Source organism: Schistocerca cancellata, chromosome 2 (genome assembly GCF_023864275.1).
Source record: "Schistocerca cancellata isolate TAMUIC-IGC-003103 chromosome 2, iqSchCanc2.1, whole genome shotgun sequence".
Classification (NCBI taxonomy): Eukaryota; Metazoa; Arthropoda; class Insecta; order Orthoptera; family Acrididae; genus Schistocerca; species Schistocerca cancellata.
This window is the reverse complement of record NC_064627.1, coordinates 1091810128-1091838082: the sequence shown is the minus strand read 5'-3', so window position 1 is coordinate 1091838082 and position 27955 is coordinate 1091810128. Positions and strand designations below refer to the sequence as shown.

Here is a 27955-nt window from a genome sequence, read left to right as displayed (position 1 = left end):
TGACTAAATGTACTTTGTCTATTGGACCATCTAGATATTTAGCTTTCATGAGGTGCCATTCAATATACTTATTATAAGTACTCTGAGGACTATTGTAATATTTCTGGTCTAATAGTTCAAGTGTTAATTTTTCCTGTGTGGTGGGACACCAAGACTTTCATTTAAAACTTTCCTGGAAATCCCGACAAAATTTAAAATCTTGTGAATGGGCATTATCCCATTCAGCTGCGTCTCCTGTTAAGTAACCTAATCCATAATAAGTTTTCACGAGGTCATCCCACCAGCTTTGATAATGAAAGTAATCTCAAATGTGTATTGGATGCACCTCTCCATCTGGCTTAAATCTGGGAAATTGTTTTGACAAATTGTATAATGTTTAAATATGACACATGACACAATGAAGCAAGTTTTATCAATTATTGTTAAGCATGAGTGGGAGTAATAGTCATTAATGATACATGTAAATGACGTACCTGTTGAGGAAATGAAAATATTGTTGCATATGAATAAGCAATTATGCACGACCTCTTTAGCTAGAGTTCACAGATATGTAGCATAACAGGGCATTTTATCAAATACACTCGTCCACTATGGGTATTCGTTCCTCTTAAAAATGATCATGGTAGTGGATATTTGTTAAGTAGTGTAAAAGAAACAAGCAGTCACTGTGCATTCCAGTCTGTCTTTGTGCAGAGGGTGCATGCACCATAACAAGGGCAGTGGCAAGCAGTCGTGTGATGTGTGGCGTTCAGTTGCTGTGTGAGGTTATATGTATGTTTTGACACTATGAGTTGGTGTTGTCATGGATAAAATGGAAAAAGAGGGCCACTGACAGCATCAACAGGGGCCCAAAACAAATGAATCACTTTTATGTTAAAAGAAATTTTAATTTATGGCCTAAGGGTCAGACCCTATATATCAGAATGTGCTTTACTCATACCATTGATTATATGTTTATCTGTTACACACATCTTCATAGCATTTAATTTAAAATAAGCAAGTTTCAATCTCCTCAGAGAAAATCATCATCTGAGTAAGACTCCCATAATTTGGGGAATGGAAAGTCCTTGGAAGAATATAAATACGGTACTGGAAGGTATAATGGTAACAACTGCCATAATTAGAATATACATTTTTATCTTCTTGTGGTTGCAGATTTTTCTCCCGAAAACGAGATGCAAGCAGTGAAGGAATGAAGAAAGCAAAAACTCCAGAACCAGGTGGTATAGATGGGGAAATACTACCAGAAAGAAATAAACCACTTGGTATGGCACGTACAAATACACTTCAGCCACCACGAACAGCACAAGTCCGCATGTCTCAGGTACAAAACTATCTGTTATAACTCATTCTTACTTTAGACTAGCTGTTACCTGCAACTGCACTCGCATATCAGTAGTTTCTGCTGAGCAGTGTATACAAAGGGGTATGGGCAGAAGTGTGAATATATGCATCATGCTACTGAAGTAAATACGTTATTCAAAAACTATCCGAACTTATTTTTTTATTGTTGAAACCAACAATGGTATTGGGTCATGCATTTCCTTTCCTGTAAATTTATAGGCATACATTGTACGCATGTAATGATTTTTTCATGACTGCAGAAACAACCAGTCATTGGCTACCCAATGACAAGTGAATACATGTAAGTAGTTGTCATCAGATTTTATATTGTGAGTGAAATGGCATAAAAAGTGGAACAATGTTATTGCATCAAATTTGGTTTTAAGCATCCCAAATGTCAAGTTGAAACAATCTGCAAGATTCAACAAGTATTTGGGTTGAAGCAATGGGTACCACACAGATAAAGGAGTGCTACAACCTCTTCAAACATGGTTGCTCATGAGTGAAGAGTGAAGCACATTCAGGTAGGCCCTCGATATTTCCAATTGAGGTTGTTGTTAATCATGTAAGAACCCTGGTGATGCAGGGTGATTGAATCACAATCAGAGAACTTGCAGATGAGATTAAAATTAGAATTGAATCCATTCATCCCAATTTTTGAAACATTTGGACCTCAGGAGGATCTCAGAAAAATTTGTGACAAACTTGCTAACAACTGAGCAGAAGCAACTTCATTTGGAGATCACACAGAACATACTGAGTATTGTGAACAGTAATCGTAACTTTCTTACCGATGTCAATAAGAAGTATTACCAAAAGGCTATATATTGCCCTTATGAAGCAGTGAGATGCAAACACTGGGCTGCGGGGAGCAGGCAGTTGGCACCTTCACCACAATAATGCACCCTCTCATTGTTCTCAGTTAATTCAGAGTGTTTTGGCTAAACACCACAGTGCTATGGTTTGTTGGTCTTCCTAGTCCCCTGACCTAGCACCAGGTGTTTCTGACTTTTCCCTAAACTTAGAAAGACTCTGAAGGGGACCATGTTTCAGAAAAGAGAAGACATCATGTAAAATTTGACAGGGCAAATAGGCACCACAGCAAAAGAGGCTTTCCAGCAAAGCTTCCAGTGGCAGCAGCATTGGAAGAGGCACGTAGAAGCCAAAGGGGACTACTTTGAAGGTGGCTAGTGTCAAACAGTTGTATCCAAATAAAGATTATTTTGTAAATAAAAGTCCAATACTTTATGAACAGCTCTCTAACAATGGGTACATTATGCAACAAATAGTGTGGAAGTACAAATTAAACACATTGAAGATTGTATAAGAATTGTAATCATTACTTTGAATCATACCATGGAGCACCTATCAACCAATAAAAGCATTTTCAAAAATATGTTAAGGATCAAAAGTTAAAGAGTAAATAGCTTTTACTGAGAGTAAATATTTTCCCTAATTCATGTACTATTCTTCTCTTTAAATCAATAAGTATCTTGTACTACACATTTTCTAGAGTGTCCTATGTTCTTCCTTAGGGTAGAACCTATCTTTACGTCAAATTCGGTCCAGCAGATTAGTCATGAAGATATAACAGGCAGGGTTATTTTCACATTTATAACATAAGTATGGTTAAAACTTTTTTTCTGTGGCCCAATTTCATTAAATAAAGAGTATCCAGTGCCTCAGGTTATGCTCAGGTTACCTGTGAAAACCCCATGAAAGAAATTGTCAGGTTCAAAAAGACAGACAGGATGGTTTTAGATAAAACTTTAAATCATGCTGTTTTTTTCTGTGATCAGATTTTGATAAATTAAACCTACACAGTGCCTCAAAATATACTCAAGTTACCTGCAAAAACCCCATGAAAATTTATCAGTAATTTTGGAGAATTGTGTTCAAACAGGCAGACATGGCAGTTTTACAGATTTGTTGTTAAAGTAGATGCTTTATGATTCTTGTTCCTTCCCAAGTTGTGTATCATTTGTCAATTTATACAGTTTCCTGGAATCAGGAAATAAGCCTAATGATGGTAGTAATATGTAACAACTATGTTTACGTGATATCTGTGTTGCTTTTAGGTTTAATGAATACAGGTACCTGTCTTTATTTCATTCATGTAATTCATGCTGAGACAGAGAAACAGTGCTATCTCCATATGAGAAATTCTGTCAAAATTGCAATGGTATTAAAATCTGTGTTCCAGGCTAAAGAATAGAACTTACTACATAAAAAATGATAGTTGAACCAAAGAAAATGTTACGCAATTCTCTTTTTTTCCCCCTCGTGTCATTCTAAATAAATGACATATACTGGCCTGTACAAATCAAGACCTTGAGTGCTGTGTACAATTGCTGGTGGCCTTCCTCAATTTCCAATTTGTTCACTCAGTGTGTTTACAGCTCCTTTCTATTCACAACAACACTTAATCTACATTTTAATTGTGTGTCAAATTACATAAAAGCAGTTTCATGATGCGTTACATGATTTCTCTCTCTCTGTATTTATCTCTCCTATCTTTCTTGTTCTTCTTATTGTTATTCTCCTAATTGTGGTTGCTTGTTTATATTTTCATGTTGACTTGGTAGCTCAGTGGGTAAGAATCAGATTACAAATCCATTTACAGCATCTTTCAGTTCTGGCAATTATTTGTGAACTTGAAAAATTGTTCCATATTTTAGAGTTTGTGTTTAACTATAGGTCATCCTGTTACTCAGTGGGTGAATCGTTTAAAAAATAAGATGAAGGCAAGGGCATAGACCTTCGTCACGATAATTGCTAGTACAGCACTGTGGTTTTCAAATCGATTTTGGCTTGAGGACAGCTTTACTTAAAGTTACTATTGTGTCTTTACTGGATATGCATACTTGCAAAACTGTGACATTACAGTCATGCTTTTTTTGTTCCAGACTGACCTGAAGGTAGTTCCACCATCGGTTCCAGATCGATCACCGAAGGCTTTGTCTGTTCCTGCAGCGACAGGTGTAGAGGCTATTGGTAATGAGATTTTTGATGCTGAATGTCTCAAACTTATAAATGAGTACTTCTATGGAGTGCGAATATTTCCTGGTCAGGACCCAACACATGTGTATGTTGGATGGGTAACAACTCAGTATCATGTCCATAGAAAAGACTTCAACCAGAGCCATGTTCAGAAAGCATCTGTAACAATTGTGGATGAGTATGAAAGAATAATGGAGAGGTAAGATTTGCAAATTTATATGTAAATTACACTACAAAAGATTGTATTTACTTGCAGATTTTATTTACTTACTCTCTGTCTCCCTCCCACTCCCTTCCTCTCCCCTCTTTGTTTTTTACTTCACTCTCGTTCTTTCCTGTTTGTTACATTTTCATTCTTAATTGTTATACTTCAATACATAATCTAATACATACATTTTTCCCCATTTGTTTTTACTTCACGCTCATCCTTTCCTGTTTGTTACATGTTCATTCTTAATTGTTATACTTCAATACATAATCTTATACGTACATTTTTTTTTTTTTTTTTTTTTTGTTACTTTAATGACCAACATCAAATCATTGGGTTTATATGATGGTATTCAGTCAGGGACTAATGCTTGCCATTATTAGTACTTAAAAAAATTTCATCATTGGTAATGCAACATGTGAAGTCAGAATCTTACTGTCATTCATCATGTGGCATTTTGAAGGTATTCCAAATACCAGTTTATAATGTTTGTGTGGACAATACAAAAAATATGTGAAGAGTACCATGTTTACACTACTCTTACCATTTCCACTTCCTATTCAAGTCATACTGTGTAACCATCTTATTCCTACAGTGTTTAATATGGGAGGAATGGAATGCAGTATATTGTTAAGACTCCATGCAGAAGCTACAAGGACTAACCATTTAATCATTGATTAGAGGGGAAATTAAAGCAAGTACTGATTATACATGTTGGATGTCTCCTAATTATTCACCTTGGCAACTGAGACATTTGTCTAATAGAGTACCAGCTTTCCTTTTTATCTCTTTAAAACTTTCCACTGCATGCCTCATGTGATGTGTCACAATTATGCTCTGTAGTTCCGCATTGGTGGTGAAACATCATCCAACCAAACACCACTTCATCTCCAGAAAAGGTGGACATCACTTGGTGACATATCTGGATTATGGAGATAATGATTCGCCACATCACATGTGGCCTGTAGAAAAAGTTTTTGAGGTGAAGCAATATGATAGTAGTATGGCAGAATGGTTCTCTGTTCGTAAGTGAATGCATTTTCGCATTTTTGGATATTGTTCCTGTGGCATGAAACCTATTGGCTCCTTTGTTGAGGAACGATAGGGCATCATGACAACATGGCTCGAGAAATGTGTGTCAGGGTTCTTGCAGATGGAATAGGAAAGTTGGTATGATGTCCTGAAACATGTACAGGGTGTTTATAAATGAATGTCAGGGTTTTAACACTTTATAATATTTATTACATTAAACTTACAGCTAAAAATGATATGTCAAATGAAAAAGCAACTCAAACAGTTGTGTTTGGCACCAGTGTGCATGTGCAGCATGCAATATTTCTGCCGCAATCTGCTATATTGGTTGGATTTCACTGTACCCAGGCGCTGGATAGGACGCAAGGTGCCCAATGACGGGGCTTGCTTTGCATGGCCTCCACGTTCACCCGACCTAACGCCATGCAATTTTTTCCTTTGGGGCTTCATCAAGGATCGTGTGTACATACCTCCGCTACCTGCAGACCTCCCTGAATTAAGAAACCAGATTGAAGCAGCTGTTGCTACAATCACTGAAGACACACTTATCAACGTTTGGGAAGAACCCGGCTGTAGACTTGATGTGTGCCATGTGACAAATGGTGCTCACATTGAACATTTATAAGGTTCTTGGTAAAACTGTTTGAGTTGCTCTTTCATTTGATATATCATTTATAGCTGTAAGTGTAATATAATAAATATTATAAAGTGTTAAAACCCCAATATTCATTTATAAACACCCTTTACTTATTATACTTGTGACTATGCCAAAAAGTTGGCACTACTTGTTTGTTATATGTGTTCAAAATCCTTTCTGAGATTTATATTTTAATTGTCAGCCTAAAGGAAGTTGAAAAAATAATCACCTTTGTGGGTTCACCAAAACTCCAGGGAAGTTTATCACAGTGAGCACAGTACCTTTCCTGTAGGACTTCCCAATAAAATTTGTAAATGATTAGAACTCTCTTATCTTTGTCAATGACAATCTCATTGTGTGCTCTATCTCAAGCCATATCTGTTAACAGGCATTCATGGCTAAAACTGAGGGTGAATACCAGCAACTGGAATTACAGTGCTGTGATTTAGATATAATGAAGAACTCATAGTATTACTATGAGCTTGTGTGCTGCAAATATTTCTCACAACCTGACAAAATGCATAATATAATTTCCTGGAAGTGTTATACAATTTATTTATTTTTTTTATTGCTTTGTACATCCTCTGCTTCTACTGCAGGTGTTGGCCAAAAATTTTCCTTTTGAAAAGATGCGTTTCAAAGTTATTTCTAGGTACAAATAAGTTATTTATGTAATAATGATAACTTATTTTAGTGATAAAAAGATGTTCTTTTCCATTATTAGTGTTGACCGTCAAAGTTGCTACATGGTGCGAGCTGACGAGCTTTACAATGAAGTAACAAATGATGCGTCAGGAAAAGGGGCATCACAGGGGATGTTTATTGGGTGCTTTGTTGATGCTGCTACTGGTTATGTGACATATACCTGTGAAGGAAAGGAAACAAACCATCGATTTAAGGTAAGCTCAAACAATGGAAAATCCAGTATGGAATAATGACTACATTAATGAAAAGGATAGTTGTTAGTCATCATATAGTGGAGATGCTGAGTCACAGATAGGCACAACAAAAAGACTGTCAGCAAGTAAGCTTATGGACAAAAAGGTCTTTGTCAGAAACAGACAACATACACACACAGACACTCACGCAAATGCAACTCACATACACATGACCACAGTCTCTGCAAGCCAGAGACTGTTGTCATGCGTGTGTGAGTTGCATTTGCATGTGTGTGTGTGTGTGTGTGTGTGTGTGTGTGTTTGACTAAAAGCTTACTTACTGACAGTCGTTTTGTTGTGCCTATTTGCCTATCTGTTGAGAGGCCAGACAAACATGTGGTTCCTGATGAGGGGCAGCAGCCTTTTCAGTAGCTGCAGGAGCAACAGTCTGGATGATTGACTGATCTGGCCTTGTAACATTAACCAAAACGGACTTGCTGTGCTGGTACTGTAAACGGCTGAAAGCAAGGGGAAACTACGGCCATAATTTTTCCCGAGGGCATGCAGCTATACTGTATGGTTAAATGATGATGGCGTCCTCTTGGGTAAAATATTCCGGAGGTAAAATAGTCCCCCATTCGGATCTCCAGGTGGGGACTACTCAGGAGGATGCCGTTATCAGGAGAAAGAAAACTGGCGTTCTATGGATCGGAGTGTGGAATGTCAGATCCCTTAATCAGGCAGGTAGGTTAGAAAATTTAAAAATGGAAATGGATAGGTTAAAGTTAGATATAGTGGGAATTAGTTAAGTTCGGTGGCAGGAGGAACAAGACTTTAGGTCAGGTGAATACAGGGTTATAAATACAAAATCAAATAGGGGTAATGCAGGAGTAGGTTTAATAATGAATAAAAAATAGGAGTGCGGTTAAGCTACTACAAACAGCATAGTGAATGCATTATTGTGGCAAAGATAGACACGAAGCCCATGCCTACTACAGTAGTACAAGTTTATATGCCAACTAGCTCTGCAGATGATGAAGAAATTGATGAAATGTATGATGAGATAAAAGAAATTATTCAGGTAGTGAAGGGAGACGAAAATTTAATAGTCATGGGTGACTGGAATTCGAGAGTAGGAAAAGGGAGAGAAGGAAACATAGTAGGTGAATATGGATTGGGGGTAAGAAATGAAAGAAGAAGCCGTCTGGTAGAATTTTGCACAGAGCATAACTTAATGATAGCCAACACTTGGTTCAAGAATCATAAAAGAAGGTTGTATACGTGGAAGAATCCTGGAGATACTAGAAGGTATCAGATAGATTATATAATGGTAAGACAGAGATTTAGGAACCAGGTTTTAAATTGTAAGACATTTCCAGGGGCAGATGTGGACTCTGACCACAATCTATTGGTTATGAACTGTAGATTAAAACTGAAGAAAGTGCAAAAAGGTATGGAATTTAAGGAGATGGGACCTGGATAAACTGACTAAACCAGAGGTTGTACAGAGTTTCGGGGAGAGCATAAGGGAACAATTGACAGGAATGGGGGAAAGAAGTACAGTAGAAGAAGAATGGGTAGCTCTGTGGGATGAAGCAGTGAAGGCAGCAGAGGATCAAGTAGGTAAAAAGACGAGGGCTAGCAGAAATCCTTGGGTAACAGAAGAAATATTGAATTTAATTGATGAAAGGAGAAAATATAAAAATGCAGTAAATGAAGCAGGCAAAAAGGAATACAAATGTCTCAAAAATGAGATTGACAGGAAGTGCAAAATGGCTAAGCAGGGGTGGGTAGAGGACAAATGTAAGGATGTAGAGGCTTATCTCACTAGGGGTAAGATAGATACTGCCTACAGAAAAATTAAAGAGACCTTTAGAGAGAAGAGAACCACTTGTATGAATATCAAGAGCCCAGATGGAAATTCAGTTCTAAGTAAAGAAGGGAAAGCAGAAAGATGGAAGGAGTATATAGAAGGTCTATACAAGGGCGATTTACTTGAGGACAATATTATGGAAATGGAAGAGGGTGTAGATGAAGATGAAATGGGAGATACGATACTGCGTGAAGAGTTTGACAGAGCACTGAAAGACCTGAGTTGAAACAAGGCCCCGGGAGTAGACAACATTGCATTAGAACTACTGACGGCCTTGGGAGAGCCAGTACTTACAAAACTCTATCATCTGGTGAGCAAGATGTATGAGACAGGCGAAATACCCTCAGACTTCCAATCCCAAAGAAAGCAGGTGCTGACAGATGTGAAAATTACCAAACTATCAGTTTAATAAGTCACAGCTACAAAATACTAACACAAATTCTTTACAGACGAATGGAAAAACTGATAGAAGCCGACCTCGGGGAAGATCAGTTTGGATTCCGTTGAAATATTGGAACACGTGAAGCAATACTGACCTTACAACTTATCTTAGAAGAAAGGAAAGGAAAGACAAACCTACGTTTCTGGCATTTGTAGACTTAGAGAAAGCTTTTGACAATGTTGACTGGAATACTCTCTTTCAAATTCTGAAGGTGTCAGGGGTAAAATACAGGGAGCGAAAGGCTATTTAGAATTTGTACAGAAACCAGATGGCAGTTATAAGAGTCGAGGGGCATGAAAGGGAAGCAGTGGTTGGGAAGGGAGTGAGACAGGGTTGTAGCCTATCCCCGATGTTATTCAATCTGTATATTGAGCAAGCAGTAAAGGAAACAAAAGAAAAATTCGGACTAGGTATTAAAATCCATGGAGAAGAAATAAAAACCTTGAGGTTTGCCGATGACATTGTAATTCTGTCAGAGACAGCAAAGGACTTGGAAGAGCAGTTGAACAGAATGGACAGTTTCTTGAAAGGAGGATATAAGATGAACATCAAGAAAAGCAAAACAAGGATAATGGAATGTAGTCAAATTAAGTCAGGTGATGCTGAGGGAATTAGATCAGGAAATGAGACACTTAAAGTAGTGAAGGAATTTTGTTATTTGGGGAGCAAAATAACTGATGATGGTCGGAGCAGAGAAGGTATAAAATGTAGACTGGCAATGGCAAGGAAAGCATTTCTAAAGAAGAGAAATTTGTTAACATCGAGTATAGATTTAAGTGTCAGGAAGTCGTTTCTAAAAGTATTTGTATGGAGTGTAGCCATGTATGGACGATAAATAGTTTGGACAAGAAGAGAATAGAAGCTTTCGAAATGTGGTGCTGCAGAAGAATGCTGAAGATTAGATGGGTAGATCACATAACTAATTAGGAGGTATTGAATAGAATTGGTGAGAAGAGGAGTTTGTGTCACAACTTGACAAGGGAAATATTCTGAGGCATCAAGGGATCACATATTTAGCATTGGAGGGCAGCGTCGATGGTAAAAATCGTAGAAGGAGACCAAGAGATGAATACACTAAGCAGATTCAGAAGGATGTTGGATGCAGTAAGTACTGGGAGATGGAGAAACTTGCACGGGATAGGGTAGCATGGAGAACTGCATCAAACCGCTCTCAGGACTGAAGACCACAACAACAAAAATTTGCTTATCAGAACCTCCTCTATATGGTGCGTAGTAAATATCGTTGTTACAAATACTGATTTAAGGTAAGCCTGATTCAAGCCCTGAATTAACTCAGAGCTTCATTGTGTCTCATTTTTTCTTTCTTTGTTTTCTCCAGTGAAGACCTTATGTCAGTCCAGTGCATGTGCCACTTTATAGCTGAATTTGTGTCACACTGCATTTTGAAAGGCTCAAGGTTTGAGTGCTATCATTCTTATAACTTTTTTTATGGCTTTTTAATGTGAAACTCGTATCTGGCAATGCCTCCTATATGAGAAGGCAATAAAGAAAAGGGAGGTACTGTGATTTCAGTTTCAACATAAAAGTGTGGATCCAACCGAAATTGCTCAGGTAAACTAACTGAGTTCACAGGTCAGAGCAAGGCAGCCCCAATAGGACTACACCAAGAGCACAATACAGGGGTTACATAGTGCAAATATAATTCACCTCCCTTCACATTCCAGTAATTGGTTGTGTGCAGAAAAAATTACAGATTGTTTGCTTCTGTATGTGCCCCGTTTTCTCTCATATTTTATCCCTAAATTCCTTGCGTGATACTTATGTAATAGGGTGGAGTAGTATACTGGCAGAATTACCTGTGGTGAGAGGTTCTTGAAATTGCATTACGTTTCTCTAGTACAGTAAGTACCCCAGCGAAGTTTACAGAGATCTGATCAGCAAAATATGTTCTGCATGGAATTCATCAGTCTGTTTCAACAGTGTAGGCTCATCCATGGTAATTTCTGTTTTATGAGCATTAGGCCTTGTTATAAGGTATATTTCTGTATAGATTCACCTTCACAGTTATGTAGGTGTGACTCTGTAGTCATCAGAAGCAGGAAGATGGACAAGAATATCAAGAACCCAAATGTCTTTTTGGACTTTTTCATAAACATCCACTCAGTGGTTCTACAGATAAATGACATTACTAGTTGTCATTTGTTCCTGTTAAAACAATATCAACTCAGAAGCTGACTGAGTAGTTGGTATACAGTGAGTGTTTAAAGAAAGAGAGAAAGAGTGTTGTGGAAAAATGGATATTCCATGTCAAGATTTTCATTGGAAGATTCTTTTACAATTTTTGTGTAGGTCTAGCTCAACAATAATGCCTCAAATTGCTGTGTTCAAGTTTGGGTAGTCAGCTGCTTTCAGAAAAGATTCTTTGCAGGTGGCCTGCAGAATTTCACCATGGTTGTACTTTGTGAAGGTTGACCAATATCAATTTTTGTTGAAAACAATTGATTCGAAGAGGATTAGTAGTTTAGTTGACTTACCGTGAGACAGAAACATCCTCAGGTGTATCAAAGACTGCACCCCACTGATTTTTGTGCGAACTTTTAGCTATGGAGAAGAGCTGCTCCCAATGGGTTCTGCACAGTTTGACCAATACTCAGAATGGCCTCGTGTTAATGGGTGTAAGGAAATGCTAAAAAAAAAATATGGCAGAGAAAATACAAAATCTGTTACAACATCATAATAGGAGATAAAATTTGATATACGTATATGCATCAGTTGGAAACTAAGCAGCAGATATCATTTTGGGTGTTTGGACAAGAACCAAAACCGGCAAAAGTGGTTTGCATGTGTGAAGCACTTCCAGGAAAATTATTACTCATTTCTTTCTCTGTACTGGGCGTATCACAATCATCACTCTAGAGAATTGAAGAACAGTTAATGTTGAATGGTATACAACAGTTTGCTTGCCACAAGTCATCTATTAGATTAGATTTACTTTTGTTCCATTTCATCCGTAGTGAGGAGGTCCTCCAGGATGTAGAACATGTCAGAAAAACAATACTACATGACAAATATTTACAACTGAAACAAATAAGCTAATGTACCTTCCACCGGTCCCAAGTGGAATGATCGTCATTATTGTTAATGAATACTATATGGAATAATCATTTTACAAAACACTAATGCACTGAATTTAAAATAAAAAAAAGGTTTTTTTTGTTTGTAAGGTAATAAACATGCAATAGAAATACTACAATACTTATTTACAATGAACACATTACTGCACTGAAATGGTGCAGAAGTTACACACACACACACACACACACACACACACACACACACACATACAAAACTGCACTGAAATGGTGCAGAAGGTAGAAGGAGTTGGCCACCAATAAATCCTTTAGGCTTCTCTTAAACTGAATTTCATTGGTTGTTAGGCTTTTTATGGCTGCTGGCAAATTATTGAAAATGTGTGTTCCTGGATAATGCACACCTTTTTCTACAAGAGTAAGGGACTTTAAAACCCTGTGAAGATTATTTTTGGTATTGATTCCATGAATTGAGCTGTTGGTTTGAAAAAGTGATATATTTTTAATGACAAATTTCATTAAGGAATAAATATATTGGGAAGCAGTAGTTAGCATCCCTAGTTCCCTAAACAGGCTTCTGCAGGATTCTCTTGCATTCCACATCACATATAACTCTTACTGCACTTTTTTGTGCCCAGAAAAATTTAGCTTGGCTTGATGAATTACCCCAAAAAATGATCCCATATGACATTATGGAATAAGCATAGTATGCCAGCTTTTTCATTTTTATATCCCCTATGTCTGACACAATTCGCATTGCGACACAATTCGCATTGCAAATAGAGATTTGTTAAGACGCTTCAGCAGTTCTGTGGTGTGCTCCTCCCAGTTGAATTTACTATCAAGCTGTAATCCCAAGAATCTGACACTGTCCACTTCTTCTATGTGCTTGTCATCATATGTTAGGCATATACTCTTGGGACACCCCTTACAAGTTCTGAACTGCATGTAGTATGTTTTTGGAAAGTTTAGTGACAAAGAATTGGCTAGGAACCAGTGATTAATGTCCACAAATATTTTATTAGCCAATCTTTCTGAGACTGTACTTGATTTGCTATTTATTGCAATGTTTGTATCATCAACAAACAAAACAAACTTGGCCTCTGGTAATGTTGCTGATGAAAGGTCATTGATATACACGAGAAATAGTAAGGGCCCTAAAATGGAACCTTGTGGGGCCCCACATGTAATTAGTTCCCAGTAGGATGATGCCTGATAGCTTAATACATGTCTCTTTCCAAATAACACCCTTTGTTTCCTGCCAGAGATATAATATTTGAACCATTTTGCAGCATTTCTTGTTACACCATACTATTCTAATTTACTTAAAAGGATATTGTGATTTACTCAGTCAAATGCCTTTGACAGATCACAAAATATACCAGTTGCCTGCAATTTTTTGTCTAATGAATTAAACACATTTTCACTGTAAGTGCAGATAGTCTTCTCAATATCAGAACCCTTTAGAAATCCAGACTGCGACTTTGACAGTATGTTATTTGAGATAAGATGGTTATAAAGCCAATTGTACATTACTTTTCCTAAAATTTTTGAGGATGCTGGCAAAAGTGAAATTGGATGGAAATTTGATGTTATTTCTTTATTTCCCTTCTTAAGTAGTGGCTTAACTTCAGCATATTTCAACCACTCAGGAAATATTCCACTGATAAGCGAATGGTTGCAGAGACAGCTTCATATGTTGCTTAACTCAGAATCATATTCTTTAATTAACTTTGTTGATATTTCATCATACCCACTAGATGTTTTTGATTTTAAAGATTTTATGATGGACATTATTGCTGCTGGGGTAGTGAGGGTCAAATTCGTATTATGGAAGTTACTTGAAATGTCTGGTCTGAACTACTCCATAGCAGCATCTACAGAACCTGACAACCCCATCTTTTCAGTAACAGTTATAAAATGTTTGTTAAAAAGTTCTGCAACACTATGCACATCTGTCACCAATGTATCATTTACTCTTAATTTTATTTGTACCTCCTCATGTCTGGTTCTACCGGTCTCCTCCTTCACCATATCCCATATTGTCTTTATTTTGTTGTCTGATATGACTATCTTTTCCTTGTAATATATTTGTGTTGATGTTCGTATTACAGTCTTTAATATTTTGCAGTATTTCTTGTAATATGCTATAGCATCAACATCGGAACTGTTTCAGATTGACAGATAGTTTTCTTTTTGTTTTCAAGATACCCTTATTCCTTGAGTAATCCATGGCTTCTTTGTAGACTTTGCTCTAATCTTGGGTAGTTTTAGGGGAAAACAGTATTCATATAAGGTAAGCACTTTCTTGGCAAAATTGTCATATTTTTCACTCATCCTATGAGCACTGTAAACATCAGTCCACTGAATGTCTCTGAGGAGTGTCCCAAAATAATGAAGTTTTGGCTTATTGATTACCCTCTTGAGCTCAGATTTAACAGATTTTTTATTCTGTTCAGAGGGAACTGCATGTCATGGTCTGAGAGGACATTGACTATTGGTTTTGTAATATAATTTTGTTCATTGGACTTTTCTATAAAGATATTATCAATGGCTGGAATGAGATTTTCACTCTGCAGCGGAGTGTGCGCTGATATGAAACTTCCTGGCAGATTAAAACTGTGTGCCCGACCGAGACTCGAACTCGGGACCTTTGCCTTTCGCGGGCAAGTGCTCTACTATCTGAGCTACCGAAGCACGACTCACGCCCGGTCTCACAGCTTTACTTCTGCCAGTATCTCGTCTCCTACCTTCCAAACTTTACAGAAGCTCTCCTGCGAACCTGGCAGAACTAGCACTCCTGAAAGAAAGGATATTGCGGACAGCTTCTGTAAAGTTTGGAAGGTAGGAGACGAGATACTGGCAGAAGTAAAGCTGTGAGACCGGGCGTGAGTCGTGCTTCGGTAGCTCAGATGGTAGAGCACTTGCCCGCGAAAGGCAAAGGTCCCGAGTTCCAGTCTCGGTCAGGCACACAGTTTTAATCTGCCAGGAAGTTTCATATCAGCGCACACTCCGCTGCAGAGTGAAAATCTCATTCTGGAAACATCCCCCAGGCTGTGGCTAAGCCATGTCTCCGCAATATCCTTTCTTTCAGGAGTGCTAGTTCTGCCAGGTTCACAGGAGAGCTTCTGTAAAGTTTGGAAGGTAGGAGACGAGATACTGGCAGAAGTAAAGCTGTGAGACCGGGCATGAGTCATGCTTCGGTAGCTCAGATGGTAGAGCACTTGCCCGCGAAAGGCAAAGGTCCCGAGTTCGAGTCTCGGTCGGGCACACAGTTTTAATCTGCCAGGAAGTTTCATTATCAATGGCTGTTTGTGAGCAATTGGCTACCCTGGTGGGGAACTTTACAGTGGGAATTAAGTAGAATGATAGTGTTACTTAACTCAAATAAGTTCTTATTGAGAGAGTCTTTAAGGAAATCTACATTGAAATCACCAGCAACCACTATTTATTTGTTTTTGATTGTTGGGCCAGTACAGCTTCAAGGTGGTTTATGAACAGATTAAAGTTACCTGCAGGTGCTCAGTATACACTTAATATTATGAAGGATTTTTTGTGAAATTCTACTTCTGTTGCACATGCTTCCATATGCTGTTCTAGGCAAAATTTGTGAATGTCTATGTTCTTAAATTTATGACAGTTCCTGATGAATGTGGCAACTCCTCCTTTCTCCATTTCTGCTCTACAAAAGGAGATGCTAACCTAATCCCCGTAACTCTTAAGAGTTCTATACCAGTGGTCACATGATGTTCAGAGAGGCAGATTATGTCAGCTGGGTTGGGAATGTTGGCAATGACAACTAATAGCCTCGCATTGTTCCTCATCATTACAATGCCACCTGTTGTACAGCGCAACTTTACCTAATGGTAAATACTGTATGGTAAATTCTGCTGCTAACAAACCATGGGGCAAGTGTACAACCTGCTAAATGGTTCATCTACAAAGGGTTTCATTGCACACTGTTGTATTATGACCTTACATAAGCGAATAACTAGCCAATGAAATCAGTCAGTGAAATACTGATATAAAAGATGAGTAAACCAAGAAATGAAATTGAGAGCTAAGAATATTAATGTATATTTAGCATACATTTTGAATTATACCGTTGCTTTATTCATAGAAAACTGCTTTGCTATGAATGATGGTCCAACACATACTATACACAACAGTTCAATCAGAATCAAAAAATAGTTCTAGCAGAACAGCTGCAGGCAAATAAACAGTTCACTACATCACAGTCACTGAAGTTCCACTATGTTCACAGTTCAGATTCTTTGTTCACAAACTGATAAACTGAAGACTAGCATCCAAACAAACCTATAGACATGTTCCCACCTTGGAAATGAAACATGTTGCCCCACGCCGTTCTTGCCCACCTTACCTACACAGCTCCCACCACACAAAAAGACCAAAATCTTTGCTTTGCATCTCTGTCCTGCCTCCTCCCCCCCCCCCCCCCCCAATCAGCTTCATATTCACATACCTGATCATCTTTCATTTACAAACACTTTTCACAGTATTCAAATACTTAAACCAAATACATTACACAATTCTGTATACAATTATTCCTATCGCATAAAACTCTTTGCCTTTACAAATGTCTGCTTGTGTCTGTGTATATGCGGATGGATATGTGTGTGTGTGCAAGTGTATACCTGTCCTTTTTTCCCCCTAAGGTAAGTCTTTCCGCTCCCGGGATTGGAATGACTCCTTACCCTCTCCCTTAAAACCCATATCCTTTTGTCTTTCCTTCTCCTTCCCTCTTTCCTGACGAGGCAACCGTTGGTTGCGAAAGCTAGAATTTTGTGTGTATGTTTGTGTTTGTTTGTGTGTCTATCGATCTGCCAGCGCTTTTGTTTGGTAAGTCTCACATCTTTCTTTTTAAATATATTTTTCCCACGTGGAATGTTTCCCTCTATTATAATTATATTTTCTTGTTACATTTAAATGCCTATTTCGCGTTAAATTATTCAAATTCCTCTAAAATTATTAATACATAAGTTTATTATTAAATAAACATAGAAAATGTAAAATCAGTACAAATTACCCATGCAGAGGCTCAGTTTACCTATGCAAAGGCTCAATACAAATTACCCATGCAGAGGCTAATAGCTTTATGTCTTTGAGGATAACTTATTCATAGGCACACTGTTTCATCTGTTATGTTAAAACAGTATGATAAATAATTGATTAATTGATGGAGAAAATCATTTCCTTAATGTCTGACTGTCTTTATTCTCCTAATTTATCACCTAATCACATCTTTTTCTTCTTCTTATTTCAAATAACATGTTGACAGTGTTTTTTTCACGTCAAGAAGCTACTGAATCCTTTCAAACCCATGCCTTTGGGGTAAATTTAGTCTTTGTGACTGAAGGGAGCAATACACTACAATTTATGTGCCCAGGTACAAAGTACAATTAATGTTCCCAGGTACAAAGAAACAATTGTACTTTTTTTAAGACAAGCAGAATACAATAACACAGTTTCTTGAGATGTAAGTCTGCACTACTTGCTTCAGGCTGAAAGTCAGTCGCTGATGTTGGACTGGAATGTTCTTGACCGATAGTCAAGTACCGATGTTGCACTGGAATGGTGTTACACAGACAGAGTCCATAAGGCCTCGGTCAGGTCAGTGGTGAGACGTAGACTGCTTGAGAACAGGTTGAAGATAGAGTCCAGAGGGGTGTTGAGCTTGAGACTGGATTGAAGACAGGGTCCATCAAGGCACTGAGCAGAGGATACACTTGGCAATGGCTTAGCTGTTTGGACACTGCAGTGAAATGATCCTTGTTGTGGTCAGCAATGTGAACTGGCTGCAGACTGATCAGGCAGCAACCTAAGCACCCACCTGACAGAAGGATACTGGCTCGGCACCGTGGGGCCATGTTACTCACTCAGACTGTTTTCCTTCGATCTCTACATCTATATCTAATGAGGTAGTGCATCAATGAGCTGGGGCTTTAGCAACTCATGGTACATTCCTGTGTGGTTTATGGCTGTGTCACAATCGGTAGCTAGGGATGCAGCAGTACTGACATTAGAATCAAAAAAATATTTCCAGAATTTCTTTGAGCACATACAGAAGTGAATTAATTTTAGAGGGGAATATTTTAAGAAACAACAAAACAACGTGTATCAAAAATGTGTTTTTCTTTCATTGTTTATGTAAAGTCATACAAGGGGCCCTTGTGCAAGGTAGATACAAGTGAGTCTTAGATTTATAGATCTGAAGGAACTATAGAAGAAAAAGCTACATAGTAACTTATGACACCAGTTACCTACTTTGCTATATGTCAACACACTGTTAATATGCTTTGTAATGCATGTCTCTGTCTTTTTATTGCAGATGGAACCAGAGACAAAACTTTTCCCAGCAATTTTTGTAGAGGCGACAAGTAAAGAAATTCTACAGATAGAGTTGGGAAGAACATCGACGACACTCCCATTGTCAGCTGCAGTACTGCAGAATTCAGAGAGGCATGTCATACCACAGGTAATGTGAAGATGCCACTTTTCATACATGTTGCAGTCATTGTCAGAGCTCCGTACATTTGCATTAATACCAGGTGAGCCTGTATAGGCTACATCATACTATTAGTTCACTTTATCTTGAGCTCTATTTCTCAATCACTAGAAACTGGAAATTTTTAGCAAAACATTGTACATACTTTGTATCTTCCAAATCTATACAAACATGCAGTGTAGAGATTGAGTAGCAGCCATAGCGCCATTATTGTCAAATGTTGTCTGTAATTTTGTGGAGTTCAGTTCAGATACTTTGAGGTTTCTGTTTTCATGAAAAATCCAAGCTTTCATTACCTTTAAAGTCCAGTTTTAAAACTATAGCTGTCCCAAATGAAGAAATGGACACAGTTACTATTTTCAGGTAAGTTTCCAGCATTGTACCAAGTAGTTGCCACTTCACTTAACCATCCTCTCTCCTCCCTGCAGCATTCCATGTTGTGGACAAATTTAATTCATTCCCCTTGCCACTCACTTTTCTGACAAAGCTAAGGAAAATGTGAATTAATAGTACCCTAATTTATCCTTCTCTGTCCCATCCCACTTAGGAAAAATGATTGTCTATTTGCTTCTGTACATAACTAATCTTTCTTACAATTATGCAAACTGATGTCATAATTCATTAAATAACATATTATGAGCTTTGTGTGAATGAATGCATAAAATAATTGCTACATTTATGCTGTTGTCAGACACAGTGAAGCATTGAAATTGGGCACAACAGTACTTATTTTGGCTTTCACGTCAACCAGCAATATGCATGCTACTTTCTTATGTTTTTGATCGGCAGACTCAAGTGCTAGGCTAAACGATACATTAATATCTGAGGGAACTCCAAGGACCTTTATTTTGTCTCCTCTTCTCAGCAGTATAGGTTTACTGAAAGTTTTCATTTTCATAGTGTAGTAAGAACAATGATTGTTAATGATGTGTGTGTGTGTGTGTGTGTGTGTGTGTGTGTGTGTGTGTGTGTGTGTGTGTAGGTTCAGTCTGAAACAAAAAAGATAAGAGGTGATTACAGCTAAAACACAAGAAACTTTGTAAAAGATTTAACATTGTGTCAGGTAACAAACTGTTACAAGAAGCAGTATTTCTATGATACCTGAAGATTCCCTAAAAAGATTTGTAGACATATTTTTGGGTGCCCACTTGCATCAACAGTTCACTTTTTATGAACAGTTTGATGCCTGTTATTGCTTCTAGAAATCAGAAATCTAGTTACAAAAAGGGAGAGAATAAGTTACATGAGAAATTACACACTATAAATTGCACACATAGTGTTTTAAAATATCAAATAAAACAAGTCATACATTCTCTTTTTCTTTTTCTTCATTACCAGTCTTTTGATTGACTGGCAGCCCTCTTTCAGGATCTGTCAGAAAATGACTTCTTTATTTCTGCATAATTAAAGACTTTTGCATTATGTATAGCTTCTTTTAAAAATGTCTGTCGCCATATTCTTCTGGGTGTGTTCCCTTATAATTTCCTTCAAGGACTGCTTGTATTGTATTATGTGATCAATCCACTCATTATTATTTCTTTGCTCTGTTGTTCTCCTAAATGATTGTTCTTTGCTAGTTCTTTGCAGGACTTCCTTGTTGGTGATAATAAAATAAACCAAGAAAAATTATACAAATATTTAAGAGATAAGGTAATTGAAGATGAAATAGTTATTCATTATTCTTGCAGTAATGTGTCAGGGCATTGTATCAGAATATGCAGTTTTGTTTTAATTCTTAATTCTTTTTGAACAAACTTTAAAACTTCAGGTAATTTTTCCTAATGTGATGACTAGATCAGTCATGAATGTATTATGCATAAAAATGGAATTATCAATATGCCTGGACAACTGAAAATACACCTTTCAGCTGTAGTTGTGTTTTCTTAGGAAATCAGTGATTACTTCAGTGTCTGGTTAACTGATTTTTGGGTTACAATATGCAAGCCTCAACAATTTTATTTTATTATAGTTTGTGTACATTTTCCTAGCACACTCTTCATATGTTCTGTGGAGACAGTGCACATATAGGACTGTTTTGTGCATTGTGTGAAATTTGCCATATAATGACCTTGAGTACTGGTAAACATATAAATTTCAGTTTTTACAAATTGACTCGGCAAATAATTCTTTAGTTTACCAACTAGAGTACATTGTTTCAGTTCCCACCAAGACTGAAAGTGCAGTGCTTAAAGCCACACCAGTGGGCACGGGTTCCAAACCAGTCTCTTCAAGTTCATGCTTTGAAACTATCTGATATCCGTGGCTGGAGTATCCTCTGTGAAGATCCTGTGTCAATGCTTGCTTTACACATACCAGAAGAGGATAGATGTATTGATATTCTGGAGCTTATTGAAATGGAAAGATTACTCAGGTAAGGCATTTCATTAAAATTTTAAAATATACTTTTGGATAATGTTTATCAGCAAAGAGACCTAAAAAAGTTTTCATAACCTATCATATAAGTAGCATTTGTCATGTGATGTGTCCCAACTTAACATTAGTTCATTCTCTCTCTCCAGTCACAAAAAATCAACTAAAGACTGTTTGCAACTTTATTTATGACTTAGCAGAACGTATAAAATTTGCCGCCAGGTTTATGTATTTGACAGCACTTATATTTTGTAAACCACAAATAGCTGCACAACAAAAAAGGTACTTTTTATTTACTATTGTATGAATAGTGTGAGAGAAGAATGACTGCTTAAACACTTTTTTCTAAGTGGAGTCTTTCAGCAAGATGTGACTAAAAGTCAAATAAAATACTACTTAGTGGCAGCATTTGCTTGAATACTAGTATAGTTATATGATGATTATTCTTCATTCTCAGCTAATCTTGGATACAGATATACAGGGTGTATCGAAAAGAAACATCCGATTTAAAACACAATTGTAACTGCTATGTTATTTGAGATATGTGCATGAACAATGTAATGTTGGAGGAAACAAACTCTTGAGTTTTACATAGTTCCCACTAGTTAGCACCAGTGTGTGCTCACTTCAGTTCTAGTAAAAATGGTGTCGGGTCAACAGACAGTGTTTTTTGTTGTACGTTTTCCACAGTGTGGTCAGTAATAACTGTTCAGCATGACTTTCATACTAGGTATGGTGTGGATCCTCTTACAGCACAGAGCATTAGATGATGGCATAAACAATTCTGAGAAACAGGTTGTTTGTCTAAAGACAAATCGCCAGGCCATCCCCAAGTGTCTGACACAGACTTCAGACGCATCTAGCATAGTTTCACAAGGAGTTTGCAGAAATCCATTCGCCACGTAACTTGACAGCTCAACATACCCTCGATGTCTGTCTGGCATGTGTTGCATCAATGTTTACATGTGAAACCATACAAAATTCACTTACTGCAAGTTCTTCATGAAGGTGACAAACAACTATGTGTGGAGTTCTGTAATTTCATTCTTGCCAAGATGGAGGATGACAGTTTTCTACAACACTTACTGTTTAGTGATGAGGCAACATTCCATTTAAATGGAAAGATGAACCGTCATGATGTGTGAATATGGGGTATAGAACAAACACATGAAGTTGCACAACACAAGAGGGGCTCTCCAAAATTTAATGTGTTTTGTGCAGTTTCACGTTAAAAGATATATGATCCATTTTTCTTTTCCGAAAATATTATTACAGGAAGCACATATCTCAATATGCTTGGGAACTTCCTTTTCCCACAGTTGGAGACTGATTCGAACAACTTCATTTACCAACAGTATGGGGTACCACCATACTGGCATCTGGGAGTGCAGGAATTTTTAAATCAAAGGATTACTGAATGATGGATCAGTTACACTGGACCAAGTGATTCAGCCTTACATTACTGGCCTTCAAGGTTACCGGACTTGAGTGTATGTAATTATTTCTTGTGGGGGCTTACAAAAGACTTTGTTTATGTGCCTCCATTACCAGCAGCAATGCTTGAACTGAGACATTGCATAACAGCAGCTATGGAAGCTTAACTGAAGAAATGCTCTCTGCAGTGTGGGAACAATTGGAATACTGCATTCAAGTATGCCATGCATCTCAAAGGGGGCATATTGAACACCTATGAAAAGTTATGAAAAAAAACTTGAGTTTCCCATTCAGCAAAAAACAAGTCATTGTATATGTTTATTAGTTAGAAATATGTGTGTGTGAGGTCCCACACTCTGAGGACGATGCTGGAGACCCGCGCCGCTGTACTAGGCAAGGTCCTAGTGGAGGTGGTTTGCCATTGCCTTCCTCCAACTGTAATGGGGATGAATGATGATGATGAGGATGACACAACAACACCCAGTCATCTCGAGGCAGGAAAAATCCTTGACCCCGCCAGTAATCGAACCTGGGACCCCATGCACGGGAAGCAAGAACACTACTGCAAGACCACGAGTTGCGGACTTCAGAAATGTAGACATGCCAAATCAGATGATTCTTTTTGATACACCCTGTATGTTTAGTACTTGGGGTATAATCAAGCATTTCAGAAACATTCTCATGCTAATTATGTAAAAAGATCATTTCCTTCAACATTGTTAATTTAAGTTGAAAATCTTGTCTACTTCAAATATAATGCTTCTTGAAGATTTTCTGATTCCATTCATGACAGAAAGAACTTTGTTATTATCTTTTAATACAATATTCAGTTTTCCACATCAATGGTAATTAATATTGTGTATACTGGTCGTGACATAACACTGTTTTTGACTTTTTTTCTTGAGTCTGTTTATAAGTTTAACCTTGAAAAAGTTCAAGAAACATACTTACCTTCTAAATATACGTAAATTTTGTCCCAGGTATTTCTTTTGTTGCTTACATAAACCACTTTGTTAAGTGCCATAGCTTCAGTTCCTAAAGGCAACTCTCAAACTTAACAGATCCTGAAATTAAAACAGTTTTGATGTTAATTTAAGTTAATTATTTAGCGTATAGATAAAACCCCACTGTGAATGCTGTTCTCAGGCAAGGGATGAATTAGTTGATGTTTGTAACCAACTGAAAATTGTCTTAGCCACTGTCAAGTCCCCCCCCCCCCCTCCCCCCCCATGAACCATGGACCTTGCCGTTGGTGGGGAGGCTTGCGTGCCTCAGCGATACAGATGGCCGTACCGTAGGTACAACCACAACGGAGGGGTATCTGTTGAGAGGCCAGACAAGTGTGTGGTTCCTGAAGAGGGGCAGCAGCCTTTTCAGTAGTTGCAAGGGCAACAGTCTGGATGATTGACTGATCTGGCCTTGTAACAATAACCAAAACGACATTGCTGTGCTGGTACTGTGAATGGCTGAAAGCAAGGGGAAACTACAGCCGTAATTTTGCCCAAGGGCATGCAGCTTTACTGTATGATTAAATGATGATGGCGTTCTCTTGGGTAAAATATTCTGGAGGTAAAATAGTCCCCCATTCGGATCTCCGGGCGGGGACTACTCAAGAGGATGTCGTTATCAGGAGAAAGAAAACTGGCGTCCTACGGATCGGAGTGTGGAATGTCAGATCCCTTAATCATGCAGGTAGGTTAGAAAATTTAAAAATGGAAATGGATAGGTTAAAGTTAGATATAGTGGGAATTAGTTAAGTTCGGTGGCAGGAGGAACAAGACTTCTGGTGAGGTGACTACAGGGTCATAAATAGGGGTAATGCAGGAGTAGGTTTAATAATGAATAGGAAAATAGGAATGCGGGTAAGCTACTACAAACAGCATAGTGAACGCATTATTGTGGCCAACATAGACACGAAGCCCACGCCTACTACAGTAGTACAAGTTTATATGCCAACTAGCTCTGCAGATGACGAAGAAATTGAAGAAATGTATGATGATATAAAAGAAATTATTCAGATAGTGAAGGGAGACGAAAATTTAATAGTCATGGGTGACTGGAATTCGAGTGTAGGAAAAGGGAGAGAAGGAAACATAGTAGGTGAATATGGATTGGGGCTAAGAAATGAAAGAGGAAGCCGCCTGGCAGAATTTTGCACAGAGCACAACTTAATTATAGCTAACACTTGGTTTAAGAATCATGATAGAAGGTTGTATACATGGAAGAACCCTGGAGATACTAAAAGGTATCAGATAGATTATATAATGGTAAGACAGAGATTTAGGAACCAGGTTTTAAATTGTAAGACATTTCCAGGGGCAGATGTGGACTCTGACCACAATCTATTGGTTATGACCTGTCGATTAAAACTGAAGAAACTGCAAAAAGGTGGGAATTTAAGGAGATAGGACCAATTTGAGGATAGCAAACTAAAAGTTGAAATGCTTAGTTCTGTTTTCAGTTGCCCCAATTTAATCCTCATACCACTGAAAAGATGAATGAAATATGTATTAGTGTCAGTGGTGTTGAGAAACAGCTGAAATCGTGAAAATTGAACAAAGTTCCCGGGCCTGACAGAATCCCTTCTAGATTCTACACTGAATTTGCAGCTGAGTTGGCCCCTCTTCTAACAGTAATCTACTGTAGAGCCCTCGAATAAAAGACTGTGCCCTGTAGCTGGGAGAAAGAACAGATCACACCCATCTACAGGAAGGATAGTAGAAGTGATCCACAAAACAATTGTCCAATATCATGGACATTGATTTGTTATAAAATCTTAGAACATATTCTGAACTCAAACATAATGAGGTATCTCAAACAGAATGACCTCCTAGATGGCAAGCAGCGTGGATCATGGCACCCTGAAAGCAGTGGATCAGGCAGTCAGGTGATGCTGTATTTCTTGACTTCTGAAAAGTATTTGACCCAGTACCACACCAATGTTTATTAACAAAAGTATGAATATGTGAGGTATTAAACAAAATTTGTAACTTCATTGAGATTTCTTGGTAAGGAGGATGCAGCATGTTATCTCGGATGGAGAGTCATCGACAGAAATAGAAGTAATTTCAGGCGAGCTCCAGGGAAGTATGTTGAGACCTTGCAGTTCATGTTGTACATTAATGACCTTGTGTACAAAATTAACAGTAACATCAGACTTTTTGCAGATGAGGCAATTACTGTCCAAAAAACTCTAGAAACATTCAGTCAGATATTGGTAAGATTTCAAAATAGTGCAAAACAGTGGTAACATGCTTCAAATGCACAGGTATGTAAAGCTATGCATTTCACAAAACAAAACAAAATTTAGTATCCTATGAGTGCAATATCAGTTATTCTTAATTAAAATCAGTAAGCTCATACAAATAACTGAGAGTATCATTTTGTAAGGAAATGAAATGGAATGATGACATAGGCTCAGTCATACGTGTATTTAAGGCAGGTGGCAGGATACTGAGAAAATGTAGTCAGTCTCCAAAGAAGACTGCTTATCACTTGTGCATCCCATCTTAGTTATGTGTGGAACCCATACCAAATAGGACTAACAAATGATATTGAATGTGAACAAAGCAGGACAGCACGAATGATCACATGCCTGTTGCTGTCATCTGAGAGCATAATGGAAAAATTGAATTGAAAAAATCTGAATTGGGAAGCTCTTGAAGATAGAAGCAAATTATCTCATGATATCCTACCTATTAAATTCCGAATTCACTATTAAGTGAAGAATGTAGAGGTTTTTGCTTCTGTTGGAACCATGAAGACAAAATGGACTAGTTACAGCAAGCGCAGAGACATTTAAGCAGTCATTCTTTCTACACTCTATAAGCGATGAGAACAGGAAGAAACTTTAATATATGATTCTGTGCTAAGTACCCTTTGCCATACACTTCACATGTTTGCAGTGTATGCATGTAGATATAGATGGATACACCCATCATATGCTCAGTTGAGGAAATTATTGTAAGGAAAATGTTTTTGTGGTGATTGTTAATTGCCTTGCTAATGAATTCTGTTTATTTAACAGTTTCCATGCCCACACCTTAACTTTGTACGCTGCATTGTGCTACCAGTCAAACTACCGTGCAGCTCACGCCCTCTGCCAACATGTGGATCAGAAACAGTTGCTGTATGCTATTCGCTCAGAGTACATGTCTGGTCCACTACGACAGGGATTTTATGACTTACTTATAGCACTTCACCTGGAATCACATGCAACTACAATGTAAGTGTCTGCTGCAGTGGCTAGAGTAAAACTTAAGTCTTCTGTTTTGCTACAATCTCTCATTTTGTACATATTGGTCTGGTGCATTTCAACCATTGTGTAAAGTACTCATCGGTCTCTAAAGTTGTTATGAACTAAAATTTTGGAAAAAAATAAAAAAATTTAGTTCATCTTTAGTTACATTTTATGAGGAACTGAGAAAGTAGGAACTTCATATAGAAATAAAGAAAAAGTTGTAATTGTCCAGCTTATGAATCAAGAAGTAAAGTGAAGTGCCATGAAGAATTCAGTCCTGAATTATGTTATTTCAGAGTCATGGCATTCTTATTTGGGGGGTGAAAGAAAATTGAAGAAATGGTATGACTTAAGACCATCAGCAGATCATTGTGAATCATAGAGGAAGATAGGGTCAAGAAAGTAGTGAACTGATGACATTAAACTGTCAACAACATTTGGTGTTCTCGTGTTATGCATCTTTATTGTTCAAGGCCTCTCTTTTAGTTTATATCCATATTTATTGAAGTTGTCTTTATTGAGCTCATACTATATTTACATATAATGCTTTTCTACTACCTCTGTGGATAATGAATAAAAATAAAAATGTCTATCACATGTCTATTACAAAACAGTGTGCCATAAAGATCAAAGAGCCTTCTCTTTCTTAAGCTCCCAAAAGGGAGTTTTATTCCTATGAAAAAAAAATATTTTAGTTATCATTAGATTGTTAGGCAGGAAACTGAGCATTCATTGTGTGCAGATTTGAAAGTTCTACGAAATCCTCCTCTACACACCTTTTGAACTGTGTTCTTTGGTAACACTGTTTTTTGTTGGATTTTCAGCTTTTCATTGTTTACTGATAAAGATAAATTCAGTCATTGATGTTTTTGTTGGTATAAATACACTAACCAAAACCAGTCTAAATGGGTATTAATAACA

At 37.6% G+C, this 27955-nt stretch overlaps 1 protein-coding gene across 1 annotated transcript in view; it reads left to right on the top strand.

The window, feature by feature from the left end:
• Window positions 1-27955, top strand: part of LOC126163107 (ryanodine receptor) — a 737240-nt gene that overhangs the window by 426206 nt on the left and 283079 nt on the right. Inside the window, exons 32-37 of the mRNA XM_049920028.1 lie at window positions 1156-1324; window positions 4251-4543; window positions 6946-7120; window positions 18814-18960; window positions 21150-21361; window positions 26822-27019. Of these exons, the coding sequence (XP_049775985.1) occupies window positions 1156-1324; window positions 4251-4543; window positions 6946-7120; window positions 18814-18960; window positions 21150-21361; window positions 26822-27019 (1194 nt within the window). The remainder of the gene's footprint in view (window positions 1-1155; window positions 1325-4250; window positions 4544-6945; window positions 7121-18813; window positions 18961-21149; window positions 21362-26821; window positions 27020-27955) is intronic.